This window comes from Sander lucioperca, chromosome 21 (genome assembly GCF_008315115.2).
Source record: "Sander lucioperca isolate FBNREF2018 chromosome 21, SLUC_FBN_1.2, whole genome shotgun sequence".
Taxonomy (NCBI): domain Eukaryota; kingdom Metazoa; phylum Chordata; class Actinopteri; order Perciformes; family Percidae; genus Sander; species Sander lucioperca.
Genome location: NC_050193.1, coordinates 7591026 through 7613574, shown reverse-complemented (window position 1 = coordinate 7613574; position 22549 = coordinate 7591026). Strand labels below are relative to the sequence as shown.

Genomic DNA, 22549 nt, shown 5'->3' with positions numbered 1-22549 from the left:
AGGTGACAATTCCTGAAAGGGCATTGGAGCCCTTTTATGTTGGTTTTAATGCACACATTTCCTTATACGCCAGGTGTGTATGTACAAAAGGTGGCAGGCAGATGTTCATACATTTAATTGGAACTGCAGTTGTATAGCAACATAAGCAACAGCTACAGTTGTGTTCAGAATAATAGCAGTGTGTTTAAAAAAAGTGAATAATGCTCAAAATCCTTAGAATAGCTTTTAATTCCATAATATCAATGCATTGGGAACACTGCACATTCAATTCCAAATCAAAACATGACCAAAATTGATCAAGTTTGTGTTATACCTTTACAGAAAGTGAAGAAAAAGGAATATTAGGCTGTTCAAAAAAATAGCAGTATTTGCATTTTTCTTTACAAACCCAAACATTTACTGTATAAACTAAAGAATGTCTCAAGGGTTTGCTTTACTTTGAATCACTGCACTAATATTTAGTTGCATAACCATTATTTCTGAGAACTGCTTCACATCTGTGTTGCATAGAGTCGACCAACTTCTGGCACCTGTGAACAGGTATTCCAGCCCAGGACGATTGAACTACATTCCACAATTCCTCTGCATTACTGGGGTTTGCCTCAGAAGTTTTCTATGGGATTGAGGTCTGGGGATTGGGCTGGCCACTCCATAACATCAATCTTGTTCATCTGGAACCAAGACTTTGCTTGTTTACTGGTGTGTTTTGGGTCATTGTCTTGTTGAAAGACCCATTTCAAAGGCATTTCCTCTTCAGCATAAAGCAACATGACCTCTTCAAGTATTTTGATGTATTGAAACTGATCCATGATCCCTGGTATGCAATAAATAGGCCCAACACCACAGTATGAGAAACATTCCCATAACATGATTTTTGCACCACCATGCTTTATTGTCTTCACAGTGTACTGTGGCTTGAATTCAGTGAATGGGGGTCGTCGGACAAACTATCTGCGGCCCCTAGACCCAAAAAGAACAATTTTGCTCTCATCAGTCCACAGAATGTTGCGCTATTTCTCCTTTGGCCAGTCAATGTGTCCTTTGGCAAATTTCAACGTATTCAGTACATGTCTTTTTTTCAGCAATGGGACTTTGTGGGGGCTTCTAGCTGATAGCTTTGCTTCACATAGCCTTCTTCTGATCATAACAGTACTCACAGGTAACTTTAAGTCTTCTTTGATTTTCCTGGAGCTGATCATTGGTTGAGCCTTTGTCATTTTGGCTATTCTTCGATCTATTCAAATGGTAGTTGAGCATTTTTTCCCACGTCGTTCAGGCTTTGGATGCCATTTCAAGGCATTTTAAATAATTTTGGCTGAGCAGCCTATAATTTTCTGCACTTCTTTATATGTTTCCCCTCTCCAATCAACTTTTTAATCAAAGTCCGCTGTTCCTCAGAGCAATGTCTGGAACGACCCATTTTGCTGAGTATTTCAGTGTGAAATGCACTATAACCAGCATGTACAACATTTGCTTCCTTCCTTCCTTAAATATGGGCCATAATTGACACCTGTTTCTTCACAGAATCAATCACCTCACTAACTGAACACAACACTGCTATTATTTTGAACATGCCCCTTTCAATTACAGATTCAATTACACAGAATGAGCAGCATGCATGTCATGACTGTTGGGTCTGTTGGTTTTCTATGACTCTACAACACTTACTAGTAAATTATTTGCCATGTAGAAATATCACTTCTAACAAAAAATTTGATTTATGAGGTTAGTGATGTTGGACTGCTATTATTTTGAACACAACTGTATGTCCTGGGAGGTATTTAGGAGCTTAACGCTGCATATTGTGGGTGTAATATCAACACCAGATTTTGATAGCTGTGCTTTAGTGCCACATTTACTTAGTTAAACTAAACAATTTGCAAAATCTACTTGTATTTGTTAAAAAGCTGCTCATTATTGGGTACTTTACTAACCACAACTGCACACAGTGCACACAACTCTCCTTTGACCTGAATTTTTCTCATTAGTGGGACAGGGGGAGGGGGAGGAAATATTTTGTTCAACCGTGGACTGGTTTGTCACTTCCTTTGCCAGTATGGATGGGACACTACCTAACTTTATGTTTAGGATGTTATACCAAGTGTAACTAGTGAAAGTGAAAATATGGCTGTAAAGGGCAAGCTCTTAAAACTGTTTCTTACCTGATGTTCAGATAGCAGTTGTTGATATTCCCAACAGCGTAGTAGTCTGCTGCAGTCACAATGTCAATACCGTGAGGAAAAGTCCCCTGTTGACACAAAAGCGAGCAACAACAGCTAAGATGTTTTAGTGCATTATGTGAGAATGTCCCATGTTGTTTAACACAGAGCAGATGAATCTGAGATTGGAAATAAGTGATTTGTTCCAAATTCAAGTAATGACCTAAGATTTTAAGAAAGATTTATGGCTCAAGGACTATTGGCAAATCAAACATTTGCTGGCGCCCTGTAGCTGTTCTGGGAGGCTAATTCTTTTCTTCGAAGGCTTTAACTAACAAGGCAAGTTGAGCAAGACCTGAATAATTGGCAGCAAATAAACACCTAATCACAGTAATTTGGTTACTCATGATGCACAAGTAGTCAATACTGCGGTCACAAACCTGTCTGCCGACATTCTCCTGGAAGGCAGCCTGGGACAAAATGAGACATAAAAATGAACTTCTGTCATGTAACTGAAAATCTTTAGTGAAGAAATCGTAGGATGCTGACCAGAGAACTTACAGAGGCAGCTCTGCGGCAGTTGACATTTCGGTCGAACACAGCTGTGATCAGCAAAGCACTGCAGAGAGAAGTGGGGATTGGAGAGTATAAATTATCTGAAGACCTACCTATAATTGTCCACAGAATACAATGAAGAGGGAATTCAGTTGGGTGTTTTCACAGTCACAAGAATGCTTAAACATTGAAGATGAATGGGTATACAAGTTACAAAATGTGCTCCTTTGTGCTATGTTTGTTTGTTAACCGTTTCAATATTTATTTGTTCTTCTTATTCTGTAATTTACACTTTAGTCCATTTTTCATGCTTGGGAAAAAAAACTGGAACATATGTACGCACATTTCTTTTACTGTAGTCTTGATCACCAACAGTTAATTTACCGAATAATCCTTGGTCTGCCGGATGTCCCTCACCTTGCAAAACTCTGTTGGTTTTGGGAAAGAGCAACAAACTTCGAGCTAGCAAGCAACACGCTGAAAATGGCAAGTTTTAAAGAAAATGTGGATAGTGCAACAAGGCAGGCCTGCTTGGTTCTTTCGTCTTTTGTAAAGATTTACAAAGAATGTGTTTAAAGTTACGGCATTTACTATCTAACTGGAACGTTTTGAGACTGATTGTGGCAGGATTGCTGTGGGCAAATTAACGTTACACAAGGTGATACTGGTTACACTGGTAAGAGCAAATTACACCTAACCATGTATCCAGCAAATTGAAATAGCTCATGTTACTGTATTGTGTGAACAGTTTACTTTATTTTATATGTGGCGTTTTCTTTTATCGAGGTGCAAATGTTCCACCAAAACAAGTTCCTTCCTGAGACCATTTTGAAGAGCCAGCATCGCTGAGTCCAGAGTTTAGCGTCGCCCAAGACGATTGTGATTGGTTTTAAAGAAATGCAAACAACCCAGCACATTTTTTTCTCCTATCCTGCAATGTACAGTATGTGTGGAGGAGCCAGACCTGACTCCACAGCGCTGTGCAGATAGGTCTGACAATGCAACAACCTTTACTGAGATACTGACCTTGTATTTCTCTGTTCTGTTACAGTGTCTCAACATCTCAATAATTTGTTAAGAGTCAATGACTCAGATTAAAGTGATGTCTAAATCTAGATTACATCATCACCACAAAACTGATTTTCATTGGAGGTGCACAGGTTTCCAGCACAGTATGTAAACGCAGCCACAATATGATGACTGTCCAGCAATACTGGAAGTTGTTTTTGATTATGGTTTTGACCTCAATATACCTCCACTATACAAGTCTCAAGAGGTTGTGTGAATGTTGTTAAACGGAAGGGGGGGGGGGCAACCTACTTCTGCATTACACTATCTGAGACTAACTGCTATTGGCCTTGTTTGCTCTCCTCCCATGTTCCTTGCCTCCTAACACCAAGATTCAGGCCTGGAGCTTTACTAACTGCCCCAGCCCTGAGGGCTTGGAAACAAAAACACTCCTGAATGCACTCTGGATAACACCCTAAAAGGATATTTTGAATTATGTCTGCTGCTTTTACAATTAATAAGTACACAGTGTAACTGTAACTGTGTAAGCAGAGATACAACTGTGTATGTATGTGTGTGCCCCTAAGTCACTTAGTCGCGCATTCACAAAAGTGAGTTTTCTGTAAATGTCATCAAGCTGTGATGAAAAGAGCAGGAACCAGCTTGTCTGAGCATTGCTGCCAAACGGCGACCGAAACCTACAGCAACAGGCGAAACTTGGCAATCCTGTAGGCTAGGGAAAGGGAGGGTGTTGTCACGACAGCTGATGATAATGGAAGTCGCAGGGGTTCAAACTGACACTGCAGAGCTGGTCTGCACAGTCAGAGGCTACAGGTTCATACATGCACACCGAGAGAAAAGAGATCAAGGAGAAGGCAAACCGTTACTATTGACAAAGACTGAACGTCACTGGATGATATTGCACCCTACGGTAGTTTCTCTACACTGGTTGTTGATTAGATAAAAGTACAAGTTATAAAATGTTACTAATTGCTGTTCAGGTTGACTCCAGGTACTGACCCTGGAAAACGGCCTTCTTAGCCATTTTGCATTCTAGTCTATAGACCAAAAAAGACCATTTCTATCCAGACCATACAACTGGTAAAACTGCAAGTTAAACTGTTTATTGACCCAACAAAAAACAAAAGTCACACTCTGGAGATTTGAGTGAGATAAATCATAAGCCTCTGTCAGACATTCAACCCAATTAAGATAATCTGATGGCAATTTAACATGTCGGTCTCATGTCTGAATAAGCAACCTGGTCACTTTTGTGCAAAAGTCTTGACGGCAATCTAGTAACATGATGGAATGAATGAATATGAATGAATAAAACAAGAGTGCCAACTTCCAACCTGCCATCCATTGCTTGTCCACTGTCAGATATTAGAAAACAGGGAGCAGAATATGCTTTCTAATAACGTTAAATTATGTATCTGATGTAAATCTCTTCCTCTCTCTCTTTGCCAAATATCATGCGAGCATGCAGCTCTTTCCCTTTTTCCGTAGGTTGTCAAGTGTCCTCAATAAAGCCATAAGGGACATTTATGTAAAAGTCGCCTATGTCCTAATGGCAAAAAGCCATCACTTTAAAGGGTAACTTTAGAAATGGGGAGTTTTCAGGTGCAAGAGAATATGAACAACAATTTAGTTCCCCAACTAGATCTTCCTATGTGGCAAAGAAAACAATGTATCCATGAAGGCATCACACATGGACCTTAGAAACACTTCCTGCTGGTTATAATGCAATGTTGAAGTCTGATGTTTTGAAATGAAATGAAGCTCACAACAGATTTTCACAAGTGAGAGCTTGGATTTTGTTTTTGGATATGGGAACGTGTATTCAGAACAGTTGGCAGGGAGCCATCTCGATTAGATGTTTGGTCTATAAAATTGGCCCAAAAAAATGGTAAAAAGGTCAATCAACATTTTCCAAAGCCCAAGATGATGTTCTTAAATGTCTTGTTTTGTCCACAACTCAAAGATATTAAGTGTACTGTCATAGAGGAGTAAATAAACTACAAAATAATCACATTGAGAAGCTGGAATCAGATAATCCTTACTCAAACCGATAAAATGAATCACCTTTTGATACCATAATCTTAGACCCCTCAATATGTAGGCACAAAAGTCTATCTGCTGGTTATATGGTGACATGCAAGATTGATGTGGCACAGAAAAACTGGTTTGAGGCAGTAAATAACTGCTAAGAGGCAAACCATGACGCTTCTATGCAAATTACAATGAGAACATACTGTAATCCAATATGAGCTGCAACCTAAAAAAGTCATACTTATTATTTAAAAAGTTTATTCTGCTTTCATCTCTCTATTGTAGCGGTTAGTTAGGAGGAGCAGTTAAGGAATATATTTAGAGTATGTACATATCGATGAGATGATATTATTGGCTGATAGTGGGCTTATCACAAATATATCAGTGTTGGTGTAAATGCAAAAAGATGTTTATGGGCTGCAGCGCTACTCATATTTGACCTGTATTTTTTCCTTCTTTGTCAGGAAAGAGAAGGGATTATGTTGTTGAGGGGCGGCAATAATGGCATACCGGGGATGTTAAGCTGATGTAAATAATGCTGTAAAAATGTACAATACATACACAAGGAGAACTGTTGTGTTTGCATTTTCAACAAACAACAGAAAGAGCTAATTAAAATGGGATCATATCAGAAAACTGCTTTTTTTCTTTAGCTGACCCTATCTTTCAAATTTTCCTGTGGGAAAGAGTATACTATTATTAAAGGCATGTAATCATTTGGGCCACTTATCGACAGAAGATTCACTTATCTCACTGAAACAGTGAACTTGACAGATACAAATGTGTCCTTGGTGTGGTTTTGCAGCGATCCATGGAGGTGAGGTTTTTAGGCAAAGGAAGGAAGAGGAAGGTTACCTGGCAATCTGAGTGACAAAAGGCTCGAGCTCTTCAGGTTCATAAGCTCTGGCGAAAGACCAGCACACGTAGCAGGCAGAGTCACGCACATTGGAACCAACACTGCACGCTCCCCTCTTTTCATCGTAGGTCAGGGATTTGACAATAAGTGGCACAACTGCAATGAGACAACAGAAATGGATGGAGTGGTTTTATCTCAAGAACAAGAAATACAACTAAGATCAAAGAATAAGAGCTATGTCAAAAACATATGTTACATACTGTATGCAATATTTGTGCTGAGGGGAGTTCAAATGTCACGACTTAAGCACCAAACATGATAAAACCAAAATCCTTGGACTAAAACCAGTAACAACTAGCTTAATTAAAGATGATGTGTGCTCACTATACTGTTTATTTATAATGAAGAATTTGTAAATCATTGTTCACAAACATTTTTATATAGCAAAAAGTGAGCCTCTAAACTGTGGTAAGTATTTCAGATTGTATTATTGTTATGGTTGACATGCATTTAAAGCAACCCTTTTGCAGCGCATTGAGAAAGATGCAGAAAAGTGGTTTTCCTTTAAATTCTTAAAGAATTGATAAAAGACAACAGAAAAATACCAAAATAATGGAGTGAAAGTTTCAAATTACAGATTTTAATTATCATATATACAAAGTAATTTAGTAAATGGGACTTGTATGTAACATTGGTGAAAGAAAGCACAACACGGTTACCATTGTTATAATTTGGAAGTTAGCAATAAAGTTAACTCATTTAGTAAAAGTTGTAGTTATGAATAATTTATAAGTTATAAATCTGTAACACCGTACACAACACTGCTCACAATAAACAGGATCAGCACCAATTTTACCTGCATGTATGCATATGTTGTATCGATCTTGCCAGCTTGCTACTGGACTTCTCTGGAAACTTGACACATTGGTGTGATAACATAACATGTTGTTACATGTTATTTACAGTAACTACAGAATGAGGTATATGTGGTCATTTCCACAAAAGACAAGAGATGGAGCGGGTAAGAGGAAGAAGAAGTGAAAGCCCCCACCCCACCCCATCATGTAAATCATCGCTTGAGGCTTGATTAATATCAGGTACATCGATGTTGCCTAAGGGCCCTGCTGTTTGGGCTGAAGCCCCACCCACTAGTGAGACAACATCTCAGGGAGAGGAACTCACCACCCAACTAACCAAATAGAGCACACAGATGCACCATCACACACATTCACAAACACACTCTGAACTTTTGACACATATCGGAGCCAACATCCTGACTTACGCTCGCTGTGGACCGTGGAGCAGCTCTCTGCACGCTGAAGACCAGAACAGGTAATGTTTTTTGTTTTTTTGTCTTCCTTTAATTAACAAGGAAGCAGCACTGAGTTACATTTACAGCACTCCATCAAAGCCTTTCTCTTATTGGAAAAAACTGTCTTTGTAGTTGTAGTTTGTAGTGTGTATTATTTAGGGGAGGTATACGCTACGTATCAACATGTGACCTATGGATTTCAATTAGCCCATACTTGCACTGTCAAAACTGATGCACAGGTAATACTTAAATTACCTGGCCTCTGCAGAAGACCTTCTAAAAAAGCTCAAGATACTTATTTAGATAACATAGCTTTTTTATTACAATTTTTAATAATGTTTTGACTGGACTATATTAACAGTGAGAGAGATACACTGTTAAAAAAGAGATTTTCAAATGAATTTCAGTTCTTAAGAAAGGAGTGGCTTTGCATGCTCTAACAGTAGTACAGAAACTTGAGTGACAACTTCTTGCGACAGCGCATGACAAGCAGGTTCTTCCACGGGCACCCAGCGACACTTAACTCAAAGCTTTAGGTGATGTTTCATTTCAAAGGCGAACCTGAAGTGTTGGATTGTTTCATAGGCCGCCTACTTCAGTGTTTAACTAAAATGTCTGGTTTTAACTATTGCTACATATTCTAGCTGGTACATCACAATTTCTACAATTATTAAAGAATTATTTCTCATACTCCTGTATCTCCAGAGCTGTTGAGCTCATCAAATGATGATTGGGAGCTGAGTGCATCCCGCAGGTGTAGTCATGGGAAGCAGGTGGCTCGTGGTTCCCACGCCGACAGCACAGAGTTTAGTAAGGTTGAGATAGAAAGCATGTCTCTGCATGCCCTCCAGGTCTGTGTTAGTAAGTGTCTAGTCTGCCCAACACCTGCCTACCTAGTGCCTTAGCAGCTCTCTAACTTTATAGGACAGAAGAGTGGAATAATATCAGAGCAGACAGACAGGTGAACAGACAGGTAGAGGCGTTTGTAGGCTACTGCCAATCAACGAAAACCACACTTAGATAGGAGTGCACCTATGAAAACATGTTGGTGAACGTTCGCATGCAGTAGACAGGTTTTCATATTTAACTATTTCTCTGTGGTCCTTTGGTGTACATCCCAGTGTGAAGTTACAATTGCAGAAATACATTAGCCTGAGGGTGCAGTGTTTTGTTCAGCAGGACATTTTTCTGCACAAGCAGCTAAAGAAACACAGAGAAAAACCTTCCAGTGAGAGCCACTCTCCACCTGAACCAGACAAACAACTTTATTAGCCTCATGACGTGACTGTCAGCTCAGTGAGAATCTGGTACAAAAGCTGCAATGATTCATGAGTGTCTCTTAGTGCCACACTCCCTAACAGCTTCAGGGAAAAGAGGAACTTCAAAAAAACCTAAACTACTTCTAATTCCTGAAATATGCTGTATTTTTCCTTTCAGACAACATCCATTAGAATCAAGATGGAAACTGCTCAGGAACGCAAGCCAAAAAGACCCCACTATATTCCCCGACCGCCAGGCAAGCCTTTCAAGTACCAGTGTTTCCAGTGTCCTTTCACCTGCAATGAAAAGTCCCATCTCTTCAACCACATGAAATATAACTTGTGTAAAAACTCCATCTCCCTGATGTCACAGAAAAATGGGCAAACAGCCCGACGGGTCAAGGCTGGAGTAAAGGGAGACCCTTTCAAATCTAAGGACTGTCAAAGCCCCCTGCCAGCAGTTCAGAACAATATTCCTGAGACACAGGGAACAGAGGAGAGCAAAGCTGAGAGCAGAGATGACACAGAAGAAGTTGACGTTGAGTGTGACAGTCCAGTCAATACAGACAGCCAGAGTGTAGCAAAATCAAATACAGTAACGGAGGGAGAGAACAAGGAGAGCAATGAGGCCAAGTCTCTGCCGCGCCCATCTGCCTTCTACCCTGTCACACCCAAAAGTGACGGAGCAGAAGCCTTCAAGTCATCTGTGCAGCAGTTGGAGGATTCACAAGCTCCTGTTCCCACTTTCAACCACCAAGGCTACCCGTGGGGCACGATTTCATCATCCATTCCCTTAAAATCATTCACCCCTCCCATGGTTGCTGAATACGCTCCTTATCTCCTGCCTAACCGGCCCCTGTATCCACCATACTACCTCTCAGCAAACCCCCATGCAAATGAGCCAAACTCTCCTTCTTTCCGGCCAGAGTTTTTGGATCCCCAGAGGCCTGTGGTGCCACAACCTATTGCCCCACCTCACACTTCACTCTTTCCCCCACATCCATACAGATACTGCCATCCTCTTCACCCGGGCCCCCCTCTGCATTTTGGCCTGTACAGGCCCCATGAGCTCTCCATGCCAATTACAGGATCCAGATATCTTCCATCGGATTTGTATGGCCCAACCCTTGGGCCTAAGGATTATGACTTATACATGCATTCACATCCCAGTCACAACAGCCTCAACACATCTACACAAGAGGAGAGCAACAACGGGCAAAGTGAAGACAAGGAAACCAGGCTGAGCCCTAAAGAGGGCTGTTCAGCCTTGGGGTCCCCTGACAGACCGAGTCATGCACACATCATCCAGAGAGACACAGAGGGCCAACACTACAGGGGTGACTCACAGACAACCACCCAACTAGGACGCACAGCTGCAGCCATGCAACCCATCAAAACTGACTTAAGACACGAGGAGTCTGCAGAAAGCTTGTTGCGGTTAGGAACTCTGCATGTGGATGGAGGGTGAGTAAAAATCTCCAAATCTTTTTATCTTTGCTTAATTGAGCTGCAATATATTGTATTTGCAATTACCGGTAATTAATGGTAATCAGTCCTTTAACTCTTTATTTTGTCCTGTCTCTTTCAGATCATCTGAGAGCAGCAGATATTCCTCTATGCCTCTTTCTAAACCATATCCTGAAACTACACCAGACCAAAATGATGAGGACAACCGAGAAGATCTGGTCCCCCTAAACCTCTCAACAAGGAACCAGGACAAAGAAAGTAGTACTGACCACAGACTGAGGGGCTCAGACAAAGAGAAAATGAATGGGGAAGAGTTACCTCTGAACCTCAGCCTGCGAGCTTCTTATAGCAGCCCTGTTCACAGCTCTACCTTGAGCACTTTAGAAGATCTTCAGCAGAGGCCAGACACTGAGCTGGATGAAGAACGATGTGACCAGAGGCAGACTGCAGCACTGGCACTCTGTCAGCTAGCCATTGCAAGCTCTGCTGCCTCTTTGTGGGACTTCAGCTCTGCAGATAGGCCCTCAGAGGGTTCCACAGAAACTAGAAGTTCTGGTTTTCCAAAGAAGACCAAACGCACAACCAAGGCTAAGAAAACTGGTATAAAAAGAGCAAACAGTGGCCAGGCTGAAAACAAATGCCACGAACCAAACAAGAGAGCAAAAGCACCAGGGCAGGCTCTGAGGAGGAGGCTGCGCTGCCCTAAACTCTGACTGTTATAACATTTTGTAAGAAGGACAGGTATATTTAACCTTCAGCCTAAAAAAGATCAACTTATTGAACATAATTAAGAATTAAAATGTCTATCACACTGCCACAAAGCCAACTGTAAAAAATAATTGTTGCAAAGACTTGATGTGCATATTTTGTCTTGTTCTCAAACTTAATAAAAAAAAAGGTGTAAAGCATTTAAATATGGGTTGTAAATCTGGACTTTTTTTATGTAGAACATTGACAATGGAAGATGTGGTAATGTACTGTAAATGTAAATATGTTTAATAAATAAATGACAAGAACTGACTTGCTTACAGTAGTCCATGTATCGTATGATAATTATCTCAATGTAAATTTGTGGTCACATACCATCTGTCAACCGGGAAGGGAGCAGCAGGCCTCTTCTTCCAAGTTCTGCCAGTGCCAGGCAGCCTCCATGCCAAGCATTGTCTGTTTCCTGGAAGCTTGAAAAGGAACACACACAACACAGGTCAAAAATTATCCCTGTGTGACGGGTATTATTGAAAACAATACAATAAATATAAGAAATTATAAATGGCATAGCGTGACTGTGATGGAGAGAGACAATATTCCCCCAGCATGAACCTACCTGAAGCAGTCCAGCACTGATCCAACCACCTCATCTGCCAGCTCCTTGGGAAGCCTTCCTGTCACCCTCCCAATGCTGAAGGGTTAAATAAAACAGATGATTATTGTAACACATAAACTCTTTCAGAGGAGATGTCTTTGACATAAAGAATACCAAAGACAAGTTGCAACAAGGATGATTTGTTATCAACAGTTCAGGTTGGGTGATATATGAACAGATTGTTACCCCTTTGCTGCAGACCAGCGCACAATTGTTTCCTTATCTTTCAGTCCCACCAGCAGATGCTCTGTAAAAATAAAAGCAATAGATATCCTGAGCAGAGGTACTGCAATAACAAATGTTTTGAACAGAGTGGAGGCGGAAACTGACCAATAACAGTCTCCAGTTCCTCAGGAATGTCATAGTCCTCCTCCAATTTTTGTGTCTCCACATCAGGAGTCGCAGCGACTGTGGTAGATTGGGACATGGAAAGGTTCGCTGCCAGAGAGCGGCTGCCTCTCTGGTACCTGAAAAACATGCATAAAAACGTTTTAAGGCATCCAGGTATTTGCTGCTATCTGATCCAGCCACATCTCACTAAGGACATGAAATGTGTTGTGATACAAATATGACATCACTCACTATGAAACACTGGCTGGAAAGTGACCTGATACTAAGCAATTCCCAACTCAACGGTTATGGAAATCACTGTTATTAACAATATTATATACATTGATGCTACGCACGTTTTAGATCTAACAAAGTTTTCTTCACACAAACACACACACACACACACACACACACACACACACACACACACACATATAGAATTTGTGTATCGATGTGTTATACAGATGACTCTGGTTGGTATGTCTGACCTCCAAGTGGCCAAACGTGGTTTCAGAAAGGTGAGGCCAAGTCTCTGGATTAGTTTGACACCAAGCTTCCTCAGCATGGCCTGGCTGCTCTCTGAAAGATTCTTCTGCTCCAGACATTGCAGAATTGTAGGAGCTGGAAACAAATAGGACATCCATATTATCTGTTGTAATTCTGTTATAACAAATTAATTGATATATATATAGATATATAGATATATATATATCTATATAGAGATTTATATATATATATATCTATATATATATATATATATACATACATACACACACAGGAATATATTTTTGGAGCTGTCTGGCTAGAAGCTAAGAAAAATACATGTGCCTTTTTGTCGGAAATAATTCTCACTATGTTGACAAATCACGTCAGCTACAGTATGACTGGACAGTCTGTGCATTGGATAGCATGTCAAAGAAAATCATAGATTATATTCACATATGGGAAGACTCTGTTGTTATTCTTTTAAAGGGAAATGTCCCCTTATGTCTGCATTCAAATATCTCTCCTCCGGCATAGTACATTTAGATAATGATTTGTGAGCACAAATAATGATGTTACCACAAGCAAAAGCAACTGAACAAAGACTACAAATGTGACAAACGTGCTTCAATGACTCCTGTTCAGGAAATTCTGTGTCTTCCTTTGACCTCCACGTGGAGATTAGAGAGCAAAGTGTTGATTCATTACTTTGCTGCTGATAACAGGGGAAAGGGAACCTACCATACTGTAGGAGGTCATCTCTTTTTCCATGTTTGAAAAGCTTTGCCTAGGGGATACAAATAAGATGACCAAATCAATCGGAGATACTGCAGTAACATTTGGGAAGGAATCACACATTTTCTATTGCATTAACAAACTAAAGAAACTACATATTACTCTCAAAAAACAAATTCATGCGAGCTAATTTATTAAAAATGTCTTTAAATCTTGATTTTTTTTTTGCAGCACTTAACACTCAATCTACACACAAAAAACATGCAAGTATGGGTCTTGTAGGCTTGTTGACTGAACACACAGAGCCAGTTTTGACTGCCCTAAGGCTCACACATAGGCTGGAACCAGGTTCACTTCACAGACATTAAGTACAAAAACATGTTATGCAAGTTTATGTGCCAATGATACATATGTAATATTTTTGCTTGAGGGCTGTATTACATTACCTTAGCTGACAGGAAGTGACTTTAAAATACTCTCAATCATTAGTAACAATTTACAGTGAGAACATGTGTATTGTGAGAGGCATCAAGGTGGAAAAGTGGATTTCTCTGGAACTAAGTACCCTCAATGCTGATCACATTTGATGACGAACCGTTTAGCTTAAAGCAGTGGATTACACAAAGTCACTTGAAACAACAGATCCCACACACGCAGCAGGTGCATTACACACCTGCCAAAACCACATTAGGTATTGTGTGACATGCCAGTCATGTCAGCTCTTGTAAACTTTCCTTTGCAGGTTTTAATACAGCAGTGCACACAGATTACACTGGTTTCAAACAAACACAGACAGGTATGCATGCAGCAGGTTTGTGTGATCGGTGAGTATGTGTGTTTACCAGAGACTGCAGGGCACCATCCAGCACCATAATGTCTCTCACTGACTGGTCACTGGTCTGGGATATAGTGGTCAGGCTCCAGTCCAGAAAGTCTCCGAGGCGCTTCTGTTTCACATCAGGGCGTGTCATGAACCTGTACAGTCATGTACAATAAGACAAGAAAGCAATAAAAGGTTTCATGTGGATAAACAAATGCAGACACCAGTAAGACATTCAAAGAATAACCTTGCCCTCTACTGGCTGGAAAAGTAATTACAGTTCGAACTATCTAGATTGTATTTTGTGTTTACTGCTAGTTGCCATATTTTTATAGATTAATTTCAGTCTTTCATTTTGAAAGGCCATGATTGACACAGGCTTTACATAATAGACATACAGTAGATCTCTGGCCTTGATGTATGCAATTTTACTGATAAAACTTACAGATTACTAGGGTTTTGAATGCATACTTTTTACTTGTAGTAGAGTACTTTCAGTGTGGTCTTAGTACTAGATCTCTGAATACTTCTTCCACCACTGTTCCCAGGGCACCATGGGAACAGTGGTGACTTCACTTCTTCCCTATGCTTCTTACTTAAAGACCCCTGGGCTTTCTTTAGCTTAGCAGAACCTGGAATTATTTGTTAACTTCCTCAATCATGTTACCTTCAGGGAAAATCGCGAGAGCAGGTGGGGCCTGTGGAAAACCGGACCAAATATACAGAACAATAAAATGAGAAAAAAATAGCTTTGGTCGTGGACGAAACACTGATTTTATATTTAAATATGTAGCGTCAAATCCTGTGGGTCGAATCGCTTGATCACTAATGTTTTTTTTATTTTATTTGAAAGTGGTATTGTTTATATTATCGTACCTTTTGTGCTATTTGCTCTTATTTACACTGTTTTTGGTCTGATATCAGTGCTTTCATTGTTGATCATATCCTTCCTGAATTTGTTTTGTGCAGTTTTATTTTCATGTATATGATGTAAATAAGTCCAAACACTACTATAGTGAGTTCTGCATGGTGCTGACTTCATCAAAAGAGTAACTGAATTTGTGTTCATTACTCTTCATACATTTACACTGGTCTATCAACATCTGAGGCCTGTACTACGAAGCAAGATTTGGCGTTAACGAGGTAACTTCAGGTTCATCCCAGGGTTTTGTGTATCACGACGGTGGATCACTTGTTACCGGGTTAAATCGCCGTGGTAACTTATGCTGAACACCTAACCTGGTCGGGAGCAGGTTATGTTCGAGATTAGAGATCAACCGGTGTAAAAGCACCACCTACTGACCAAATCAATACTCGATTGATAACGGCGTCACCGTTCTTAAAAGATCAGGTGGAGCTCGGTGTGCGGAGAGAGAGGTGCGCTCATAAAAGTTAAAACATTTAGAGATCGACAACCCCGTTAACATTCCCTGATGGGTATTGTTATGAAAGATATAGATTTTTAGCGGACGTATAGGCTATTTGTAGGCTTCTTGAGCCGAGTGTTGCCAATGCGCACATCGGTCTGAATTATGTGTTTATATATTTTATTTGGAGCGTCGCTGGATTGGGAAACCCTGGGTTGATTGAACTAGTCGTTAACCACCGTCGTTACAGTTTATGCAGGACCGCGGTTGTTAGGTTAGGCGAAGCCGGGAAACTGAAATAAATCCAGGGCATGTTGATCTTGATTCGTAGTACAGACCTCAGGAAGCCCACTGCTCTGTTGTGACTGCGAGGGGATATTTAAGTTTTATTATGCATGGCATTTCAGTACAATTAAGTCAGCAAGTCCAGTTGAAAGTATTGAAGAACGGAAACTTTTTTGTGAAGGGTATTATTGTTCCATTGTTTCAAATTGTGAAACTTAAATACTATGTAATTACTTGCGTGGTGTTCGTGCACTTACTTTGATACCAGTACAGATGCAGCATCCCTCGGACTATCACAGACGAGTAAATAAGACTGAAAAAAAGAAAAACTAAATATGTTACTCATACTGTAAAATGTCATTACTGTAGAATAGCATAACATTCTTAAACGTTGGAATAACTACAAACAAATCCACAAACATTACCGGGGCTGAATAAAATTCAGTTTAGATATTAAGAGACTGGATTATCTTCTTAATGGATTCTCCATAACTGGCACAGAATTACTGCTGTCAAACATTTAGACAGTTTATTCAGATATTTTTGAGGATCCACAAATCCTGATAACAAAACCAAGCCATCACGGGGAGCGAGAGCTAGACATACAGACCAATCTCTTTTACGTAAAACAGTAAAACGGAATCAAGATGATATCATATACTTAACTTGCCTTTGCAATAGCTAAAATTCGGTCCATGGTGGGCTCTCTGGCCTTGCCACCATCTGACTCTAGATGACCATCCAGACGATAAAGGTCAAAGGGTATAAGGCAGGTCATGGACAGCCACAACAACAACATGTAGCGAGTTTCCCAAGTCTGGAATGAGTAGATGTTAAACACATACTATTGTTAAATGTTTGATAAAGCTAACAACAAAAATATTATAAATACAAACCTGTAGGAGGCAAATGCACAAAGGTGTAATTGTGAAAGTCTGGATTATAACAGTGTCCCCTTAATGCCAGTCTCACCTCTGAGTCTTTGGGGTCCTGCCTGGACAGCAGGTCGAGAACTGGCTGGACATCTGCCACCTCATGGGGAAAAAGCTGCATGAAGATTTTATAGCCTCTGACCTGCCCAGGAAAAATAAAATAAATACAAACACCCAGGGGACTATCTCAAAAATCAGGATTACTGAATTGGTTGGATACATTTGCTGTGTCAGTAAAATGGATCAGGTTGTATTCTATGTAGTGCAGTCTGGTGGGAATTCACTGATGTAGCAGACAAGACAGCTAATGTAAACCGGAGTACTTTGTTTTTGACTGACCTTACAGATGATGTAGAGAAACTTAAAGCTCAAATGAACCAATGAAGGGGGAGACTTCTCACTCCTCACAAACTCCAGTATCATGTTCAGCATCCATTCTAGAACATAATTGAACATTTGTAATCATGTTTATAATGAATCTACAGTACTAATTCAGATTGAATTTAGAGTTATAGTTATCATAATGTACCTAAGTGTGGGTCCAATAGATGAGGCTGCTCTTGATATCTGTTCATTATCACTGTGGGAGGAAATGGGCAGGGCGATTAAATGCGAACAAGCTAAAACCACCCACCTAAAGCACTAATTAAAAATTGTTTATTTAAGGAATTATTTTCTCTGTGGATGACTGTCTCACCTAAGAACCTCTGTGTGGCGGACTCGCTTGTCACCATGCTCCCGTGGACCTCCGACAGGCTGGAGAGGAGAGCTCTGGTCTCGCAGCTCTCACCGAAGCCCCCCAACACACACGTTTGTACAATGGACTCTCCTCCTTCACCACCGGGACACTCATTCTCTGTCTCCGATAAGGCCATTCTGCCAGACTTCTACCCACTAACAGTGTCTTTGTCGCAAAGGCTACCGTTACCGTTTTGTGTTATGAGTTATGAACATAGACTGTATGAATCACTTAGCTAGCTAACGTTAGCTAGTATTAGCATGCAATATAATGCATAGCAAAAGGAACGGATCTAGATTAAGTATTAGTTTACGGAACGACGGAATTCAATCAAATTATAGCTACGATTCGGACTTGGTCTAGAGGGTAATGATGTGAAAAATGACGCAAAGTGAAAACAATTTCACTCTTAAAACCGAGGCACTAGTCAATGTTTTGATGCGCTGGTGCTGTAACTAACAGTGTGCTCGCGCCCCGCCCTGGTACGGTAAGCGAGAAGGTTGATACGTATCGCTGGAGACGAAAGGCCATGAATAGGCCAATAGAAAGAGAAAGCGCTTTTGGTTTTTATTCTGGGAATAGCTTGAAAAAATAATTAGAAATAGGCTACTTGAACACTCAAAACAAACTCATTGATGCTGGAAACTAAGAATTTAATAACAAAACCAAAAAAACAGACAAAAACCAGACAGCACAGCGGATTGTCAATTAATTTTACTGGGGAAATTTCAAATCCACAAAGCTAATTTCTCAAAATCTCGGGCGGCATTTGAAACTTTGAGATTGAATTCAGGAATATTTTGAGTCTATACAAAAGTGTTTTATATAGTTGCTAGATTGAAGGTATAATAGCCTAGGCTAGTATATAGGCTACTTATTAAGAATTGAAGTGGATACAAATTAAAGAAAAGTAAGCCTACTTTAATTAACTATCGTTTTATAATAATAATACATTTTATTTATATAGTCCTTTTCATAGTACTCAAATACACTTTACAATAAAACCAGCATATTTAAACAAGCATATTAAAATCAAGTAAAATAATAAGACCAGCAACTATATTAGATATAGTAGATGAAATGCGATATTCTTTTAGGTTGTAGGCTAATCTAAAGAGGTATGTTTTGATCAGTGATTTGAATGTGTCACTGATGTGTATGGGTAGGGAGTTCCAGAGGGAAGAGGCTGTGACGGTGAAAGCTCTGTCACCCCATATTCGGGGTTTTATGCTACTTACTTATACTCTACAGTTCAGAGGGAAATATTTTATTTATTTGACAGCTACTTTTCTGATCAAAATTTTACAAACAAAACATGCAATCAGTAGGCTATATAAAATATGATGCTGCTGTGTGAATAGATTAAACTACTCAAAAGTTTATAAAAGCATTAGCTCCACAGAGAACAGCTATAACATTTAATAGTGCGGTTTATGTCAATCCATCAATAATAATGGTCCAGTAATATAATAATATAATGCTGAAAGGACCCATTCTGACAAATAATTATACTTGTAATACATTGAGTACATTTTGCTGATAATACTTTTGTACTTTTACTTAAGTGACATTTTGAATGCAGAACTTACTTGTAGTATTTCTATATTGTGGTACCCATACTTTTACTTAAGTAAATTATTTAAATACTTCTTCCACCACTAAAAGTTGCCAAGCGTTTGTTACGATGCATTGCAGAGCTGTAAATTACTGGTTCAATGGCACAGCCTGTACCATTGTGATGTAATTTCAAGTCAAGTTCTTAAAAGATTGTGATTAAAACATGAATGCATAACAAAAACATGGGTGCATCAAAAGTTGAGAGCAATAACAGTCCTGAATATGTTCTAATAAACTGCAAATAGTAGAATATAAAACATACAAAAACATAATTATACACATATAAGCAAAGTAGCAACACAAATTAAGACAAATAGGTTCATATGTGTATGTTTATGTTACTAAGGTGCATGTGAGGCAAGGTATACAACAACCTGGGGGAAGAAGCTTTTGTTAATTCTGGGGCAGGGGGTCAAACAGTGAGAAAGAGGGGTGGAGAGTTCTTTATGATGATGATGGTCTTACAGTCTGATTTACTACTGTTTTCATACCAGATACATAACAAATACAGCAGGTCAGGACAAACACGTTAGTTCATTCCAGGATTTATTGTTGGCTAAGCAGAGGATATTAAATATATAGGATTCATAAATGCAGAAATATTTTGTATGTGTATGTAGTGTTTTAGTCTGCGTGACATCAACAGTTAAGCTATGGTGTAGATAAAGTATAAAGTAATGCATTCACTGGGAAAATCCGATGTCTTTTGCACAGCAATACAATTCAGTCAGATGCTGGTTAAATGCAGGCAATGAAAATGTGTAAGGTTTTGATGCATACCAAAGCATACTCAGCTTCAGACCAATTTGTTCTTCTAACTGACAAGCAAGCCTGATAAAGAATATCCATAACACATTGCTTGCTCTTCCACGTGCAGAAAATGTTTAAAATATATATATATATATATATATATATATATATATATATATATATATATATATATATATATATATATATCTTTGTTCAAACATAGAATTTAACATAGTAATTGAAAGATGTGGATTTTGTTTTTCACATTTTGGAAGCAGGTTGGTGTAGAGCAGACAGGGTAGAAATATTTTGTTATGTTGATTCTGTATTGTCGACACAATATAACATACATTACAATGTTATAGTGTTTAGTCTCTTCAACAATTAGCCAACTTATTTTGGTTAATTAACATCTGTCAAAATATACATATATTTTGGTTTTAGTTTAAGACTGTTAAGCTTTCTACAAGTAAATGTGAGTGCAATTATTTCAATAGGTTCTTCATAATACTTATTGAAGAGCCCCTGTAGCCACCACCAAAGTGGTTCCAGTGATTCAGATAGTGGAAGAGTTGGTAAAGCTGGTTTCTCTTTGCAAAGCCTGGTGCTTGAGGAATCTTGTCATGGTAAGCAGAGTAAAAAGAGCTGTTGAAGCCACCAAACATCCCTGCAATACCCAGCTCATACTCTGAATGGCCATAGAAGGAGGCTGGGTCAAAGATGACTGGGCCCATTGTACACTGTGCTACGTTGCCTCCCCACAGGTCTCCATGGAGGAGAGCAGGGACAATCTCTACATCTTTGAAAAACTGAGGGATCTTCAGCTGTAAATAACAGACAAAATATGTAAGTTGCACTGCCATATCATTTATACAATCATACATATCTGTGTAAAATATGTTTTATTTCTGATGGGGTCAAATGGGGGTGGAGGGTTAACCTGTAGCTTGGCCCATAATTCTATAGCTTCCCTGTCTCCATAAGATTTCTCCACCATGTTAAGCTGGTGCTGTAGCCTCTGCTGGGAGTAGAATGTCACCCAGTCATCCTGCCACTCATTTTCCTGGGGAGGTAAGGGAAAAACATTAATGCAATAAAGACAACTGTAACATCTCAAAGACTTAGAGACTACATACATGTACTACATACAAATGTACTACTACTACCTCTTAAAGACTAAAACAGAGTCCAGTCTTGCCTAGTATACAGATACAAACCTGTGGTAGATATCCACAGCATGTAGGTACACTGAAGCCAAATTTCTCAACAACAGCCACCTCCGATTGTCCAGCTCCTTTTCCTGTGTACAGTTATGTAGTAAATCTTAATTAATCAGCAATAAACTCTAATTTAAAATTTGAGAGTTAACTGTTATTCAGTGTAGTAATGGCATAGAATGAGCAATGTTGTTGTGCATTTGTCCACATGTGTGTACAAGTAGCATAAAAAGGTACTAAAGTGAGGTTAAGGTTAATTACCCACTGTCTGGTGCTCTTTATTAAATGTTTCCAACTGTCTCTTGTTGTGAATATGCAGATCTGCCAGCTGCTCTCCTAGGTGCTTTGAGTACCTACACATTGGATTTGGAAATAATGTATTTTATTAAAAAAGAGCCAACTACATACTATATTTTACTTACTATAAACTAAACACTACTATATTTACGCTGCCCTCATTTCTACCTATACAGTTCTAAACAAATTGTATAAGAGAGTTCTTACTTGGTAAGACCTCTCATGTCCAGATGTTCCATTACAAATACACATCCTCCTGTGTCAAGCTCAACCACCTTCACAGGCTTGGGGACTTTAACAGTTTCTGTCTTTAAAATGGCTTCCAAACTGGCCATCTCACCATCAAACATCAATTTGGCCTGAATCAAACAAACAAACAAAAAAGAGGATTTTTGGCTGGTGACTAGTGCAGAAGCACAGACCTACATTAATTTGCATCACACGAAATAAATAATTAGACTGTTTTCCATTTCGCAATGTGAGCACAAAGTTCAGTGGCAATTAAGTACTATCTGGCTTTCAGAGAGTGTAGCTAACTAGCGGGTACATATGTTCAGGTTCGGCCAAACACCAATTAAATACGTGCCACTATAATTAATTAAAATCTAAAAGATAATGATAACATACCTCGCTCTTGTGATTTATCTTCACAAACACTCTCCCAGTGTCGGTATCATAACTCTGGCCCTCGCTGATACATCCACCACCTGAGTGACCGGTTGACTTCAGCATGGCTGTTCCCAACTCTTTCTTTAACTTACCTTCCATGGTTATTTCCCACAGCTAATTTTAGTGGAATTATAGCATGGATGTATAGAATTATAGTAGTGCTAATACTAACAACGCAGTGCCGGAAGTTTAGGGGGCATTTTGACTATTTCCGTCGTGTGAACCAACGAGGAATCTTGCTCAGGGACGGTCATCTTGTTTTTCTTCCGTTATATTT

General features: G+C 39.4%; 3 protein-coding genes across 6 annotated transcripts in view; 1 reads left to right on the top strand and 2 right to left on the bottom strand.

Annotated features, from left to right (window-relative positions):
- The window catches only part of tbcd (tubulin folding cofactor D), a 33070-nt gene extending 14854 nt beyond the window's left edge, over positions 1-18216 (bottom strand). For 2 of the 3 annotated variants that reach the window (XM_035996770.1, XM_031312590.2), the window contains exons 1-17: positions 17681-17858; positions 17513-17563; positions 17323-17420; positions 17024-17125; positions 16722-16868; positions 16309-16364; positions 14422-14554; positions 13586-13631; positions 12850-12982; positions 12362-12498; positions 12218-12278; positions 11993-12067; positions 11752-11846; positions 6630-6786; positions 2721-2778; positions 2600-2629; positions 2163-2248 (exon numbers count right to left, since the gene is read on the bottom strand). In XM_035996770.1, the coding sequence (XP_035852663.1) occupies positions 2163-2248; positions 2600-2629; positions 2721-2778; positions 6630-6786; positions 11752-11846; positions 11993-12067; positions 12218-12278; positions 12362-12498; positions 12850-12982; positions 13586-13631; positions 14422-14554; positions 16309-16364; positions 16722-16868; positions 17024-17125; positions 17323-17420; positions 17513-17563; positions 17681-17858 (1643 nt within the window). Of the gene's footprint in view, positions 1-2162; positions 2249-2599; positions 2630-2720; positions 2779-6629; positions 6787-11751; positions 11847-11992; positions 12068-12217; positions 12279-12361; positions 12499-12849; positions 12983-13585; positions 13632-14421; positions 14555-16308; positions 16365-16721; positions 16869-17023; positions 17126-17322; positions 17421-17512; positions 17564-17680 lie in introns of all 3 variants that reach the window. The other variant, XM_031312589.2, reaches the window with a different exon arrangement.
- Positions 7750-11688, top strand: znf750 (zinc finger protein 750). Of its 2 annotated transcripts, XM_035996771.1 has the most exons (4): positions 7750-7962; positions 8891-8895; positions 9383-10665; positions 10790-11688. In XM_035996771.1, exons 3-4 carry the CDS (start codon positions 9401-9403, stop codon positions 11379-11381), a joined length of 1857 nt encoding a protein of 618 aa, XP_035852664.1. In that variant the 5' UTR covers positions 7750-7962; positions 8891-8895; positions 9383-9400; the 3' UTR covers positions 11382-11688. The 2 variants fall into 2 exon arrangements, with proteins under 2 accessions (XP_035852664.1, XP_031168452.1); XM_031312592.2 differs by lacking the exon at positions 8891-8895 and having other exon boundaries at positions 7824-7962; positions 9380-10665.
- Positions 18217-20267: 2051 nt separating the features above from the next.
- LOC116059360 (fructosamine 3 kinase related protein) lies at positions 20268-22543 on the bottom strand. Its single transcript, XM_031312388.2, has 6 exons — positions 22231-22543; positions 21811-21962; positions 21568-21659; positions 21307-21389; positions 21030-21152; positions 20268-20913 (listed from the first exon to the last, which is right to left on the bottom strand). The coding sequence occupies exons 1-6, from the start codon at positions 22369-22371 to the stop codon at positions 20575-20577; spliced, it is 930 nt and encodes a 309-aa protein (XP_031168248.2). The 5' UTR covers positions 22372-22543; the 3' UTR covers positions 20268-20574.
- Positions 22544-22549: the final 6 nt, after the last annotated feature.

Bases quoted from the DNA above. Each gene is read 5' to 3' on its own strand.
- znf750 (XM_035996771.1), top strand. From the start codon at position 9,401: ATGGAAACTGCTCAGGAACGCAAGCCAAAAAGACCCCACTATATTCCC. The intron at 10,666-10,789 runs GTGAGTAAAAAT...TGTCTCTTTCAG, and splicing joins ACTCTGCATGTGGATGGAGG to ATCATCTGAGAGCAGCAGAT.
- LOC116059360 (XM_031312388.2), bottom strand. From the start codon at position 22,371: ATGGAAGGTAAGTTAAAGAAAGAGTTGGGAACAGCCATGCTGAAGTCA. The intron at 21,660-21,810 runs GTAAGAACTCTC...TCCAATGTGTAG, and splicing joins GACATGAGAGGTCTTACCAA to GTACTCAAAGCACCTAGGAG. The intron at 21,390-21,567 runs GTAATTAACCTT...AACTGTACACAG, and splicing joins TAAAGAGCACCAGACAGTGG to GAAAAGGAGCTGGACAATCG.